Genomic DNA, 16,678 nt, shown 5'->3' on the forward strand with positions numbered 1-16,678 from the left:
CACAATAGTCTTCTGTGATTGAGGCAACATTGTAACACGCATCATACATTTTGAACATCATGTCATGATCCCTGTTAGAGACCAATAACTTTCACAAAGATGTTTGAATTCCCAGTGACTGACTTTAAGGAATTGCACAACAAGATTTTGCAACATTGGGTTGCTTTTACTAAACATTACTTAGTAGGCAACTAGTACTCTAAACTACAGATAAGATAACCCTTATTAATGTCTCAACGCGATCAATGCACACTGCATATATACTGTACAGCACGCTTTCCTCAGAATTGCAGTCTTTCAGAAAACGGTCTGAATTCACTCCCACCTACCAACAGGTTCACATCACTTCTTTTTGCTGAGTCAGGCCATATAGCGACAGTCAAAGGTCCTCTCCCTCAGTCCTCTGAGAATTCCCAAACTGACTTTCAGCAATAAGGCCCACTCCAATATTTTCTTCTCCTGGCTTCACCAGGGTGAATCTTTCAATGACCTTAAATCACTGCGGGATCCTTCTGTTTCACCAGTGTACAACTTTCCCCAGCATTCTGTCTGGCAGCTAGCAGAAAACAGCCCTTTCCCTCTATGGACAACAGCAACTGCTGTTCCCTGTTTGCCTCTCTCTCTCTCCATGTCTCTCTCTCTCTCTCCATGTCTCTCTCTCTCTCTCCATGTCTCTGTCTCTCTCTCTCTCTATGTCTCTGTCTCTCTCTCTCTCTATGTCTCTCTCTCTCTCTCCATGTCTCTCTCTCTCTCTCTCTCTCCATGTCTCTCTCTCTCTCTCTCCATGTCTCTCTCTCTCTCTCTCCATGTCTCTCTCTCTCTCTCTCTCCATGTCTCTCTCTCTCTCTCTCTCCATGTCTCTCTCTCTCTCCATGTCTCTCTCTCTGTCTCTCTCTCTGTCTCTCTCTCTCTCTCTCTCTCCCCCAATGTCTCTCTCTCTCTCCCAATGTCTCTCTGTCTCTCCCAATGTCTCTCTCTCTCTCCCAATGTCTCTCTCTCTCTCCCAATGTCTCTCTCTCTCCCAATGTCTCTCTCTTTCTCCCAATGTCTCTCTCTCTCTCTCAATGTCTCTCTCTCTCTCTCTCTCTCAATGTCTCTCTCTCTCTCTCTCAATATGTCTGTCTGTCTCTCTCTCTCTCTCCATATGTCTCTCTCTCTCTCCATATGTCTCTCTCTCTCTCTCTCTCCATATGTCTCTCTCTCTTTCTCCATTTGTCTCTCTCTCTCTCTCTCCATATGTCTCTCTCTCTTTCTCTCTCCATATGTGTCTCTCTCTCTCCATATGTCTCTCTCTCCATATCTCTCCCAGTGTCTCTCTCTCTCTCTCTCTCTCCATATGTCTCTCTCTCTCTCCCCCAATGTGTCTCAATTGCTGTTCAAAGTCTCTGAGCTAGAAAGTCTGCAATAACAAGAATATCTACTTCTGCCTTCATTAACATCTGACCTGGGTCCTTGGTCCCCATGGTAACCAGGCCACATAGGCTTGTTGTGGGGCAGAACTCGTAGCAGATTACAGGACTCTCTTCATTACTCCATTTTGCTTCAAATTTAAGAGACGGTTGAAATATAACCATCTTATAAAACCTTACAGCAATCAGTTTAACAAAATGAAATCCTTCCCTTCAGCATTCTGTATCATTAGGCACAACATTGATTAAACTATTCAATATAAGATTATTCAAAGTCACTAGATAGTGTCAGGCTGTGCAGACCAGGAGGTGATAGTTTACATTTCCAAGTGGTTAAATGACATTGAGCAAAATGCAGTTATTTATGATTAACAATTTTTCTAATTCATGGAGAATAAACAATGATTGAAGTATACTAATCAGAATTTGAATGATATTTTGAAGATAAAGTATTCAGAAATTCCTCTAAAACTAGACAGAGATTATCTTGAGTGGTGTTGGAGGTGGGCAGTGTGGTGGGGAAAGGTGGGGTTAGCAGTGGGGTTAATATCCTTCATTTTTAACAGCACTGTAGCTGCTGAATTTTGCATGCTCAGTAAATTGTATTCAAAACCCCACTTTTAGCTTTCACAGGCTGTAATTTACTGTATGAAATCTGACAAATGTATCTGTTTTAAATGAAACTTCTTTTCAGTTAATATTGAAGGTATTTCTCTGCAGAGATAATTCATTTTTGAGTAACTCACCACATCAGGCACTTGTAATCAGCTTATTGGCATTCAAACGGGCTACAATGTTTTTTCAATAGCTAGCTTATTTCCACACATCAGCCATTTGACTGAGAGCATCATTATGCTTCATAATGGAATGAAGCACATCTGAAGTGGGGCTCACACTGGCCTCAAAGCCTGCTCTTGCAGGATCTCTCATTGCTTTTGTTTGCATTAGCACTTCAATATGATTATGCAGCAGCACTCTGGTTAGCCAGGTCAATCTATCAAATGGTGTTGATCTTCTCACTGCTCTCAGTTGGTAGATATACAGTGGTCCTTAGGAAAAAAGAACCAAAGCTAATTATTACTGGTGTCAAAAATAATCTTCAATTGAAATAAGAGGAAGTCTATAAACTGAGATGATAGGAGCAACTGAAAAACTTTACTTCACAAATCTCACCTCGTTACTAATAAACCTAGCGCTTCAAAGATCGTGAATGTAATGGAGGACCGTGGCTGTACAAAACAAAACTTAATATATGGGTATTACTAGCAAAGCCAATATTTAGTGTCCACTCCTCTTCCCCATGAGAAAGTGGTGATGGGTTGTTGTCTTGAACTACTGTAGTCCACATGATGAAGGTACTCCCAGCATACTGTTAGGTAGTGTTTCAAGGTTATAATATGGTGTGGTACTGATCATGGATGGTATCACAACTGAGCCAGATTCTGTGTCTACCTGCCTACTACAGCAACTTCTTTTTGTGTCACACCTTTAACATAGTAAAACATCACAAGACACTTCACAGGAGTATTATTAATCAACATTTGACACTGAGCCACATGAGATATTTGGGCAGATGGTCAAGAAGTTATGTGTTAAAGAGTGTTTAATAGGAAGAAATGGAAGTAGAAAGGCAGTGAAGCTTGGGAAGGGATTTGGTGGCTGAAGGAATGGGCCCCAATGATGGAATGATCAAGATTGTTTTAGACTTGCAGATTTAAAAAAAATAATAGTCTAAAATGATAATAGACTTCAATGAAGCAGCCGGAGAATTACAGAAGAATGTAAGAGTCTATTTGTAAGGGCAGGACTATATCACATTAAATTCAGCACATACAATGGCAATAAAGTCCTAGGCATTGGAAGAACAAAATAGAGTTATAACCTACTTAAGACATGATATATACGAACCAGGGAAGGAGCTGTAAGAAATCTGGGGGAGGAAAACCTGCACTTTGACCACGTTGAATCATTACAGAGTAGCATTTACAAAGCAAACAGAATATGGAGTTATGCTGCCAAATTGGCCAAGTTCAAATCTAAGGTTGTGTTGATGAGTTGGATATTGCTCTTGTCAGGCTACAACTTGAATATTTGGTTCTGTTCACTAAGACGTTAAATCTAAGGAGGTAGTGCAGAGAAGTGCCATAACGTCATGTCATTTATTACGTTTTGTCCTTAGCATTTTGTACCAGCATTTATTGCCCATCCCGAGTTGCCCTTGAGAAGGTGGTGGTGAGCTGCCTTCTTGAACTGCTGCAGATTGGAATATAGTAAGACTTAACAGGTTTACCAGTTGGATTTGCAGATTGATGAAACAAGTGATAACCATAGTACCACAGCGGTCATTAACAAAATGGAAGAAATGCAACACTTTTAAAGCTTAATATGCTGCAGTCATGGAAACTTTACAGTTTAACCAACCACAGCGATGTAGCAATATTTTTGTAGTTCAGTTCAACAACGTGCACAAGTTTTTATGCCTGAGTCATAATGGAAGGCTATACTTTTGAACATATTTCCCAGTTAACATCCAGGCTTGCATTTATCACTAAAACAGATGATTTGGTCTTTATTTCATTGCTGTTTGTGGGACCATGCTGTACACAAGTTGGTTACCGTGTTTTCCAACACTATAACAGTGACTCTGTTCCAGTAATACTTCATTGGCTTTAAAGAGCTTTGGGACGTCATGTGGTTCTGAAAAGGCATTATAAAAAGCAAGTCTTTTCTTCCAACTATATGCAGGATTCAAACATGACCTAAAGTGCTATCTAGCGGTTGCAGTTCACGTAGCTTGGAGATGCTGTAAAAGGCAGATGGTTTTTTTTGAACTCCCAGATATCATTTGATTATCATTTCAGTGGGTACATTTTTGGAGTTTCAGCTCCCTCTGTAGAGTTTCACTTAACAGGAGTGCAGATTGAAAAGCTGAGCTTCAAGTCAGCGAGGATGATTTGCAGGACCCCTGATTTTCTGGTTTTCTAAAAAAACAATTTGTATTGGGAACATTCATTCTTAATTCTCTGATCAATGCTCCTACTGAGTGGTACCCCATGTGGTGAGCAGAGAATTTTCATGTTGTGCTGCTTCTGCCTGTCCTGCCCCTGATCCCTCTGGTAAGGAAATCTGGGATTCCTGGTAGTGCTCAAATTACTTCTTCTCTCACTATGAGAACTGGAGTGATAGTTTACTAACTCAAGTTTATGGGGAAAAATAGCCCAACAAGACTGTCTAAAGAACTTTCAGGTGCTTGCCAGCAATATTTGGGTGCCCCCAGTGGATGGGCACATGGTAATGTTGACCTTGAAACACCTGAGATCTTTGGGATATTGTAGGTGGTGCAATAATGTAACATGTATAATTTTCCAAAATAAATGTATGTTGAGGGAGTGACTGTCCAGCTTTCAAAACATTTCAGTATTGTCGAACTGATATTTTAAAAATTGAAAGTTGAGTCTTTTTATGTCTAAACAATGTGCAATGCATTTTCAACAGAACAGATTAAAATAATCCCAACCAGGGAAGGATGTGCCTCATTTTTGTTTGAGGTGGAGGGTGATTTTATGAAGTGTATTTGGTCTATAAGCACTACTATTGACAGGTTGTCTTTTTATGGGAATGATTCCATTGTTGAAATTAATTAGATGTGGAGCTTTGCAATTTGTCAGATATAGGTGGCGTGATGTCAATAATATACTGTACTGATTTTCATAGGGAATTCCAGCCAGCAGAAACCACTGCAAGAACTGTCAAAGCAAGCTTAGTGAAGGAATGATGTGTAGATGCTAAATAGGAATTTAAGATGCCATTCACCAAAATAACCAAGAAAGTGACAGCAGCCTTTTTAGGGTAATGTAATTCCCTTCAGATTGCTAGATTATTGAATTATTCTGATACTTTAATCATGTTTTTTTTTTGCATTCTTTGAGAAAGTAAGATTCAAGATTCCACATGGGTCATTATTGCAGCTGAATTCATCCTTTGCAGATCTGGTTTGATTTAAGATGAATGAGGCGTTGAAATGGAAACAACATTGTTTTGCAACAAATTCTCTCTGAAGCTGTGCCTGAAGATCTTGGGGATATACATTATTAAATATATCTTCCTCTACACAGTGTGATTGACGCAATACTCAGTAAATCTGAGTACAGTGTGCAGCAAGCAGACATCCCTGAATTAGAACTGTGCTAGCAAATCACTGCATTTATTTGCCAAATCGATTTGAATTTGGTTGACCATTAATGAACATAATGCAGCTCAAAACATTAATTACTGTGAGTTCTCTGCATTGAATCCTCCTTTAATGCTCGTGCAGAGTAGATGCATAATTTGCACTTCAGTTCCAGTCGAGAGAGATTTCTTTGATGCTTTGGTGGGATCAAGGTGTGGTGCTCTAACAATATCATGAGACAGTAATGCTTCATTTAATGTGCCAGGCTGCCAAAATTGCAGATATCTACAGTGCTGGGAGGAATGGCCACATGCAACACCTCCAAGTGTGAAAACTCTGCTTTCCCCTACTCAAGCACTGTTAACATCTAACAAAAACACATCCTGCATTTTCACATTCCTTAGCCAGAGAAGGTCCAAAAATTGGGAGTGTGCCTTCCCTACTTTCAAAAGACCATTGGCATTCGGTGAAAATATATCTTTACATAAGGTGAAAAAAAATATGGTTTTGTGGTGTAATATTTGCAGTGCCCAAAAAAGCCTTACTTTTAGCTGTGCAAACGCAGTTTTGTGGCTAACTTTTTTTTAAATGAAGTCCAACTTGTTACTTCTATCTTCAGAATCTTCAAATGTGGTCTCAGAATTTGCTGTTTTAATTGTAGAAAGCTCCAGTTTATTCAGCAAAGTATAGGCTAGAATAGATATGCAAAATTGATCTTCATCCCCTCAGTATAACATTAAAATTAATTTAAACTTTCCATTCGTGTCAGCATCTTCTCTATAACATTTTGCTGGGCATTCCTGGTTTAAATGTTTGTCAGCAGTTTGGACACAATTGAATGGGGGGCGAAAAGCAATTTTCTTGTAAAACAGTGTGACGCAGTGCCCAAAGGTTGTGGTTAAAATCTTCTCCAGTGCTACAAACTCTCATCTTAATTTTATTCAATGCATGTTTATGTGAAACTTGATAGTACTGTGTTGAGGTAACTTCTGATTTCAACAGCTTACTGAAAAAGGCTGAAGTCCAAGTGTACTGTGTTGAGGTAACTTCTGATTTCAACAGCTTACTGAAAAAGGCTGAAAGTCCAAGTTTCTACAATCTCTGTGTCACCACAGCTATGTACTTTAGGTAGCATATGCTACAAAGTCACCTCTCGTACTGCTGACGTGACTCCTTTTGCATCTGAAATTCTCTATTGGGCATGTGATAGCAGTGCTCAGTGATAATGTGTGATGCTTTTTCTTAAGAGTAGTTGCAAATAGGGTTGTATAAACTAGCGACTTTAATAAACTTTAAAAATACTGAGAAAATGTTAAATTATTTTGACATATATACTTTGTTTTAGAAGTGCCAATAACAAAATAAGGCAATTTATTTTTTAAAAGGGTGAGGAATGTTAATAAAAGTTACAAATTGTCCTGATTTGCATTCACAAGGGATCTACTGGAAAAGCAAAGCCATTTTAGTTCTACATTCTTTGCACATGCAGTACTCTTAATCAAAGTTACTTAGACAAATAGGTGAAATTTGATCTTATGTAAAATGTGGCTAGCCAGGTATCAGTTCTTTCGTATCTGAATGCATAATATAGGAAGGGGAGGATTGGGGTGGATTGAGTGTAAAGCAAAAGATCCAAGGTCACGCTATCTGCAACTTGCTTATGATACCAAATGGCAGGCTGTAAGGCAGTAACATGCTGCCATCATGAATGGTCTTGGTGACACTGGATGCTATGGACCTGTTGTACATGGTTCCCTCATTCAGAGCACCATCTCCTTTAGCTATCTTCTCAGTGGATGATTGTGCGCCTGGCCCCTACCAGTTCTCTGCTGCCCCCATTCTGTTACGTGAGACCTTGTCCTGCAAGAGCCGGGGAGCACAATGCCAGTGATTGTGTAAGCACTGTTTTTGGATGTTGTGCCTGATATAGCTGATTAGGTGGAGGCTGGCGTTTTTGTAGGTTTTCTGAAGGTGAGATGGAGTATGTGAATACTAGGTGTGCGTCCTGATCGCTTTGGAATGCTTCTGGGTGAGTGGGGCTGTGAGAAAGATTGGTGATATGGTGGGTAGGAGATGTCATTTGAAGATGCATTCATTGACCTTGACCAGCCACTTGATGTAATTAAAGTTCTTGTGACAGAGCTGCCAGGTCCTCAGTGCCAGATCGTGGGAATGGATCACCATGGCCACTGCTCCCACTCACTCTGGAGGACGTTCCTTGAGGGCCTTATTGTCTGTCTCCTCCTGTCCACATCCATTAACCATATAGCCCTCTCTCTGCCCTGGCGTTCCAGCTCCCTTTGTTGCAATTGCATCTATGGTTTGCAACATGCTTTCCTTTAAGTGCTGGAACACATGCTGGCCTTGCACACTTAGCCCTCTGTTGTTCCTGAAGCCAGTCAGCAGTGTGGGTCAGGCAGAAATCATTTAAATGAGGAGGCAGCATATATAGTTTGTGTGCTGTCTGCCTCAATGGGAACCAGTGTGGCAAGTCCCAAATTGTGACTCCAGTGTCCAGAAACATGTGCAGACCAATTTCCCCCCCCCAAAGTCTTTAGCACTGTCAGGTAAGCCAAGATGAAAATGTATGAAATGTAATTAACTTAAGAAAAATTAACTAATCAGTGGAACTCCCATCCTAAGGATTGAGTCAGATCCTAATTCTAATTATAGTTGAAATGTGATCCCAGGGGAAACACGGATTCCCCACTCCACCTCATTCCTTTCCCTTTTAATCATTGGTGCCACTCCTTATAATGGCTATGACCCTGATAAAATCTGAGAGAATCAATGGTAACCAGGTGTGAGATTAAGACCCAGACCTACCTGTCGATACAAATCTACACAGCACAGCCCACAGCAACCATTGCAGTTTAAAAATCTGCTCGATGTTCTTTCTTATTAATGGTTATTTCAACATGCTCTTTGAAATTTCATTGATTTTTTTCTTACTTGCAGGCAGTGCGCTAAATATAGTTGTGTATGTTTGAGGACACTACATGAATAACAACTTTGTTTTTGCGAGGATATTTTGACATCATTTGGGAGTGGCAAACTTTGCATGGAAACAGGTTTCTGTTGGCAACTGCAACAAACAGACTTTCTATTTATACCTGCTTCATTTACCACCAACAAAGGTGTGCCACGAACAGAACTGGGCTTAACTGTGAAGCTCTCTGTGGTTGACTAGCCTGCAGATGGACTATTAGATCTACAAATCTTTACAGAACTGTCCTACTGCCACCTTGAAAAATAATATTTGCTATTGTATCATAAGAAAGTGGATTGTGCTGAGATATATCCAACCTCATTAATGCTGTTAGATTGGTTAGGTAAACATACCAGTGTCTGAAACTGCAAGTTAGTACAAAAGTTTATAGATGTTTACCTGATTATTGTACCTCATGTGAAAGCTTCAACCACCCAAGACCATTCTAATCCGCATTAGTTGTTTTGAATTGAGTTTGGCACAGGTATAGAAATGATGTTCAGCTTTTGTAACCAAATGAGCTGCATTGCTTTTAAGCACTATAATAACCGTATCTTTTTGTGGCGTGTGTCATTGGCCTTTGCAAACAAATGAGCCCCACATTATTTCTTCTGCCTCCCCTGTTTCAAAGCCATATTATAGTACCAGTTCGTATAAATTTGAAGAAATGACTAAATCAGTTTTTAACGGCGAAAAACATCCCAAGGCACTTCACGGAATGTTACCAAACAAAATTTGACACCAAACCACCTAAGGGGATATTTTGAGTTGTAGGATTGTCTCATAGGAAAAGAGAAGAGGCCTAGAAGTTTAGTGAGGGAATTTGAGCGCTTGTGTGTGCGGGGTGGGGGGGGGGGGGGGGGGCGGGGGGGGGGAGTTAGGCAGTTGAAGGCATGGCTGCCAATGGTGGAATGATTAAAATGGGGCATGTGCAAAAGGCCAGAATTGGAGGAGGACAAACATTTCCGAGGATTGTAGGACTGGAGGTTAGAGACGAGGAGAGATGAATCCTTGGAGGTGTTTGAAAACATGGGTGTTGCTGGGCTTGGAGCCAATGTAGGTCAACAAGCATGGGTGAACAAGACATGGTGTGAGTCAGGGTATGGGCAGCAGAGCATTGACTCAAGCTTGTAGAAGGTGGAAAATGGAAGGCTGCCCAGGAGAATACTGACCTGTCCAAGTCTCAAATCTATGCCACTCGTTAGTGTGAGCGTCTGCAAGGCCTGCGCATCCAATGATTGTCCCATTGTTAGGACAACATTTTGGAGTCTGATGCATGTGATAGGTCTGTTATGTACACATGCTTCCCTTTTCTTATACTTTGTTTTATTATTCAAAGAAAAATTATGTTATATATATTTCGTGAAGTTGACATACCATTGGTTAGATGAAGATGGTACTTAAGGAAAATATATTGGTTATTACTGTAATTGAGTCTACGCTGGGAACCACACCCTCTTGGAGTCAGGGTGATTGGCCTTCCTTCCGGTCCAATGGAATCACTGAGATCTCATAGGTCCGTCAGTGAAACTAAGGTTTCATAGGGCTGGGTCGTTACAATATATCGGGTTTTTACAGTCATGCTGAATGTACGAGAATCTTTGATGGCTTATGAGTGCTTTCCAAGTTAACCCATTGTCTCTTTCCTGTGGTACAGTGTGGGTGGGGCAATCTGTGTAAAATAGCATTTCATGGAAAGGTTTGGGACTGCTTGGAGCTACCAAAGAGGCTCCATATGTTCGCAAAGTGACTGATGTGTATCCCAAAAGCATTTTACTCACATGTTTATTGTGGGGAGGGAAAATGTACCCTCTAGCAGTGACATCAGCATAAGTAGGGGAACTATTTTTATAGAGGATAGGTCTAATAGACATAGGTTTAGCCTGTTGGAATTGAGCCCCATCATATTTCCTGTGGTCTTCTGGATTCCTGTCCAAATGGCTGTATGTAGCGCAGTCTGCATTTCCAACCTCAACCCCTTCAGCCCTTTCAGCTTCCCTCTGGAACTCTGATTTGATAATTGGAGCAAAATATAGGGTTGCATTTATGGGGTCGATTCGAGAACGGAGTTACAATATAAAGGTACTGATCATGTTTTGGGAAACGGAATTTCTGCATCAGCAATCTCTTCTTGAGGAACCAACCTAGCCTGATTCCTTTCTCATGCTAGTTATTGGAATCCACCCACACTCATTTGGGAGTATCAGATTGGGAAAAGGGCTGATGGCTTAGAGGAGCACATTCTGGGCCTTCAATATGAGTGTAGTGGGTTGTTTTGGTGGCTCTGGCCTCTTCTAATTCATGGATTGCGAGCTGACTAGATTCCAAGACTTGTTTTTGAAGCTGGAAATGTTTGTGTGTTCACAATTTCTTGCCAGCCCATAGGCCCAGAGGTGCTCACAAATTTTAGATTTGATGACGTCTTCAAATATATTTCTGATACAGTGTAAAGCAATTTAAATAACTATGTTTTCCAAATGTATTGGCAGTGAAGTTATGATTTTTTAAAAATCAACTTACAATCTGCTTTAAAGGCTTAAAGTTGGTATTGCTGATATTTTGACACTGAGCCGGTCCATGTATCCCTGCCCTCATATTTTGGGCTGCTTTGTGGCATGACACTAGTGTGTTGATGCACTGAACAGATTCAGCAGGCCACAGAGGGAAGAGGTTTTTTGATGACAGACTGTTGGCCTTTGTTACTGCTGGCTGTGTGGAAACCAATTTTGGAGAGTGGTGCCCACCTGAGGGGCGAACTGGTTGTCAGCTGTAATTTGCACTTACATAATAGCATTGTTAGAGAATTACTGTTGTAGTTGAAGAAAAACTTGAATCAGGTTGCAATATGTGCTTTCTTGCACAATAAATATAATAATCTAAAGTACGAGGCCACATGCAAAGTGCCATAATCGTATTTTTGCTACTAGCCTTTTGAATAGGAATAGAAATATTGTTAATGCTGTGTAGTAGTTGCTTCCTCACTTGTGCTGTCCAGCTTTGATGGTTTCCTGGATCGCATCCCAAAGGTGTATCGTATTTTGTCACTTCCATGTTCAAATGTCTTCCAGTATATTGGCAAGAAGACTACTTGTTCAAATAGCCTGTAAAGGAACACTTCTATCAAATTTTAAAATGAAGTCACCAAAATTGGATTTTTTATATATAATTTAAATAATTTTTCCTGTGTTCCATATTTATATATTTTAAGAAAAGGCTTCTAGTTTGTGCTTTTAATGCTGAGTTCTATTCCTGGCTTGCATTGCTGGTTGTTGCAAGTGCTGTAATAAAGGCTGTAATTTTTCCCTTCCCTCCCTTCCCCAAGAGATTACCCATGTGGTATATCTTGATTGGAGTGAGGTTAAAATATTCATGTAAGGGGAGCGTATTCTGAGAGAAGGTAAAAAGACAACTTTAGTAATGGGAGGGGCAGAAGTGGCTCAGTTAGTTTTGAGCAGACTAAATTGCAGGTTTAGACTTGCAACATAGTCAGCTTTCCGAGTGCAAAATTCTTACCTTTTAGTAAGATAATTAGATTGCTATTGATGATGTCTATGGGGATGTCTGAAGGCTAAATGCCATTAAACTCTTGACCATGGATAACAGGCATTGTTACTTGGGAGGGAGAACAGAAATGTAAGTGGAAAAAACTGTAATTTTTAAAAAAGCAAAGGAACCTCTGAGAGCAGAGTTTAAATAGTAGATTTTTAATTAAACTTTTGTTCAGCATTTTTGACATGACACCTTTTTGAATCCCAAATCCCTTAATCATTATGCCCATATGTTGTGTGGATGCTCTACTTAACATTCTAAAATGATAGAAATAGTTATTTTAGCTTCCATTTGTTACTTTGCAGGGGATGTTTTGTTCCAGATGGCAGAGGTCCACAGGCAAATTCAGATACAGCTTGAAGAAATGGTGAGTATTCCTTTTAAGGCAGTATGTACAGTTGAATCTGCTAGAGCTTGAACCCAATAAGCAAAGGTTTCTGTCAAGAGATTTATGTAAATTAAATTCTGTTTAATTATTCTTGAGAAGGGGATACTTTTCAGCTGAAATAGCTACAAATGAATGTACTTTTGCCAGATTAGGCACTCACACCTGTGTTCAAATCCTGTTTGCTCGTTGAGAAAAATATGTTTGACATTTGGCCAGCAAATTAAAATTATAACTGCTATATAGCAGTTTTATTCAGGTAAAAATCAAAATTGTCATCTTTGCTTTATGAAATTTTTTATCAATATAGAGAATGCAATTCTTGATTAGGAAAAGAGGTAAAATGGAATTGTAACATGCACCTCTTAGGATAAAAATCCAGGTTAATTAGTGTTGCGAGAATGTGTATGTGTGGTTAAAATTATAGCTTTTAAGGAACTGAACTTTTGGAGGAGGGAAGCATCACTTGCACATGACTAATCTGAGGATCCAAAGTACAATCAGTGCCTCTGCAACGTGGGTGTGTGTGAGTATATGTGTGTGGGTGTTCAGGGGGATTCTTGTGCTCTTGACATTATTGAAATTAAATGTTGCTGACGTTTTCTTGTCATTGCAGTTGAAAGTGTTCCACAATGAGCTGCTGATGCAACTGGAACAGAAGGTTGAGCTAGATGCCAAATACTTAAGTGTAAGTTTCAGGCTGAACTCTGTGCTGTCACATCACTTGATTAAGAAAATCATTATTAATCTTTCTGTTCACTTTTTATTGTCTAATTTTACAGCAAAAGAGCTGGCATAGCTTCAGATGTAAATTAAACATAGCATGACCTGATCACAAGATTGTAATCTAAAAGGGTTCAGACTGTGTAACTGTAATGAACTCAAGGGTTGAATTACAGCTTTGAAATTGTTCCTACCCACCAGTCATTTATTAGGAAGGAATGGTGGTTTAAAAGAACTAGAGTTTGGGAAGTTTTTCAGGCAGACTAGGTTCCTGGAATGCCTTCTGAAACTTCTGGTTTAGATCTCTTTATTTGGCTTTTGGAAAATGTTTCCTGCCATAGCAGTTGTCATCAGTAGATTCTACAGACATTCTGGAGTGGTGGGCTTTATACATGTGTCTTAAATTTTACGCAAGACACCATTTGCTGACATGACAAGATCATTTCATCCAATCAAGTTATTGCAGCCTTTTCTGTAGTATTCAGCTGGCAAGCTAACACACGATTCATTAACACCAACAACAACTGATGTAGCACCTTCAAAGTAATAAAATGTCCCAAGGCACTTCACAGGAACATGCCACATAAGGAGATGTTGAGTCAGATAACCAAAATCTTGATCAAAGAGGTAGGCTTTAATGAGTATTTTAAAGCAAGAAAGCAAGGTAGAGAGGGGAGATGTGTAGGAAGGGCATTCTAGCACTTGGGGCCGAGACAGCTAAAGATGTGGCTGTCTCTGGTGGAACAAATAAAACTGGGATCCACAAGAGGCCCCCTCAAGAGGTTTTTGGGCTGAAGGAAATTACATAAGTAGGGAGGGGTGAGGCCATGGAGGCATTTGAAAACCAGGATGAGAATGTTAAAATCAAGCTGTTGCTTGACTGGGAACCATTGTAGGTCAGTGAACACAGGTGCGACAGGGAAACAAGATACAAGTTAAGATATCCAGATTGCAAAGAGATTGACTTAATCACAGACTATCACCAGGGAGGGGGATGGAGTTGGTAGTTGGGGAATGGAGTTTGGAGCGTGACTAAAAACAATGGCTTCATTCTTCCCAGTATTTAATTGGAGGAAATTTCTGCTCATCCAGTACTGGATATCTGCTAATTTAGTAACAGTGGGGGAATTGAGAGAGGAGATGGTAAGGTAGAGCTAGGTGATGTCAGATTACATGTTAACGCTAATGCTGTCTTTTTGGATGATGTCATCGAGGAGCACCATGTGGATGAGAAATGGGAGGGGGGCCAAGGATAAATCCTTGGGGGAATACAAGAGGTAATGGTGCCGAGAGCAGGAAGAGAAGTCGTTGTAAGTGATGCTCTGATTACGATTCGATAGTTAAGAATGGAACCAGGTGAGAGCAGTCCCACCCAGCTGGATGACAGTAGAGAGGTGTTAGAGGAGGGATGGTGTGGTCGACAGGTCAAGAAGACGAGGAGGGAAAGTTCACCTTTGTCACGGTCACATTGGACGTCATTTGTGATTTTGATAAGAGCTGCTTTGGTACTGGACGGATGGAATTCTGATTGGACATAGAATTCTGGGAAGATGAGAACGGATTTGGGAGCCGAAGACACGCTCAAGGACTTTGGACTGAAAAGGGAAATTGAAGATGGGACAATGAGGTCAAGAATTGAGGGTTTTTTTTGAGGAAAGGTGTCATGATGGCAGATTTAAAGGAGAGAGGGACAACATCTGAAGAGAGAAAACCATTAACAATATCAGCTAACATGGACGCCAGGAAGGGAAGTTGGGTGATAAGTTTAGTGGGAATAGGATCAAGGGAACAGAAGATGGGTCTCTTGGACAAGATGAGCTTAGAGAGGGCATGAGGGCAGATAGGAGATAAACTAGAAAAAGATGCAAGTTCAGCACTAAGACGGGAGGTGAATTATTGAAAGTTTGGCTAGGTGGGCTAGTGGAAGGGAGGGACTCGGCAGAGGTAGCCGATCGGATGGTCTTGATTTTGGTGACAATGAAGTCCATGACTTCCTTGCACTTATTAACAATTAAAATGTTTGGGTTGAAGTGGCATATGGATAAAGTTGTCTACTCCTACTTTGACAGAGACACACATTTCAGTTTATAGGCCCATTTTCTGTGTGTTTGTGTGTGATGTTTTGCATTTTCTTAACTTATTCACCTTATGTAATTCATATTCTCTCTGTCTGGATCACTGGCATCAGAACCATACTTTTCATTCAGAGAAATGCAAGTTTCTGACAGTTGAGTGAATCTGCTTTTGAAAGTGTGTATACCATATTAATAGTACTAATTTACTGACCTGAGTGATAAGTGGAAACGATCCGATATCATGATGAACAGTTGGTGTCCCAAGTTAGAGGCAATTCTCCAGTAAATCCGTAATAGTTGAGACAGTCTTTGTTTGCTGCTAGCTCAAAGAGCACCTCACGTTGTCAGCCAAAAACTTCATAAAATTGCATTATAGCTCATGTGCTTTGAGGAATTTGTAAACTTTCCAGTAGTTAATTTTTTGAATAGTTTGGCATGTTTTTAATATCCACTGCCAGAAATGCTATTCTCGTTACTTGGACTGGCTGGCCTCAACAACAATTATTGCATTTATCTGGCATCATTAGTATAATAAAATATCCCAAGGCGCTCCAAAGGATTTTCTTAGCATTGTTCCTTCAAGTCTCCTATTGTTAGCTGTTAGATTCAAACCTTACTGTATAATGGACAGTGGAACAAGATGTGGCTACCTTTACTGGTAGGCCAAAGGCTTATCCTGTTTTGTCTGTTTTAGGAAGCCAGACAGCTACTCACTTTAATGATAGGTATGAAATAATAAACCTCATAATATATAGGTTGTGTCAGAAACCATTAGGAAGTGAATTGAACTAAAACCAGTTCGAAATCAATACCATAATTAAGCATTGACTGATTTTTAAAATTAAATTAAATTTTGCCTTTTACTTTATGTTCCTTCCACTTTATTAACCCACAACAAAGGCAAGCCTCCTTCCTGTTGCTAAAGTAATATTTGTAACCGTTGACAGTTTTGATAATGAACTTCTATTTATGTTTTTCCGTTTAGGCAACATTGAAGAAGTATCAAGCTGAACACAAAGCCAGGTTGGAGTCCCTGGAAAAGTGTCACGCGGAGCTGAAGAAACTGCGAAGAAAGAGCCATGGGAGCAAGAACCCACAAAAATATGGAGATAAAGAAATGCAGGTATGGACTCTCCCCTGGTGGCTCTTCACATAATCAGTTATTTGAACACTTTTTGGAAATGATTAAGAAAAATTCTCTTGGAAAGGTTAGTCTCCATCGGGTGGGCAGGGACGTGGTGGAATTATTTTTCATTTTCTTCTTTTTGGGAGGCTGAGTAACCTGGTAAGTTGGAACACTGGTCTTTCCCTTTTTGGAGCCTGAATGGAATGGAAAACATTTCCTACTGTCAACTGAAAGGAGCCTCTGTGAAGATG

The 16,678-nt window shown here is 40.1% G+C and overlaps 1 protein-coding gene across 2 annotated transcripts in view; it reads left to right on the forward strand.

Moving 5' to 3' along the window:
* baiap2a (BAR/IMD domain containing adaptor protein 2a) overlaps positions 1-16,678 on the forward strand; it is an 89,458-nt gene that overhangs the window by 36,203 nt on the left and 36,577 nt on the right. For both annotated transcript variants that reach the window (XM_078571171.1, XM_078571172.1), the window contains 3 exons: positions 12,424-12,485; positions 13,120-13,191; positions 16,287-16,424. In XM_078571171.1, coding sequence (XP_078427297.1) covers positions 12,424-12,485; positions 13,120-13,191; positions 16,287-16,424 — 272 coding nt within the window. The remainder of the gene's footprint in view (positions 1-12,423; positions 12,486-13,119; positions 13,192-16,286; positions 16,425-16,678) is intronic.

Source organism: Cetorhinus maximus, chromosome 24, assembly GCF_964194155.1.
Source record: "Cetorhinus maximus chromosome 24, sCetMax3.hap1.1, whole genome shotgun sequence".
Lineage (NCBI taxonomy): Eukaryota > Metazoa > Chordata > Chondrichthyes > Lamniformes > Cetorhinidae > Cetorhinus > Cetorhinus maximus.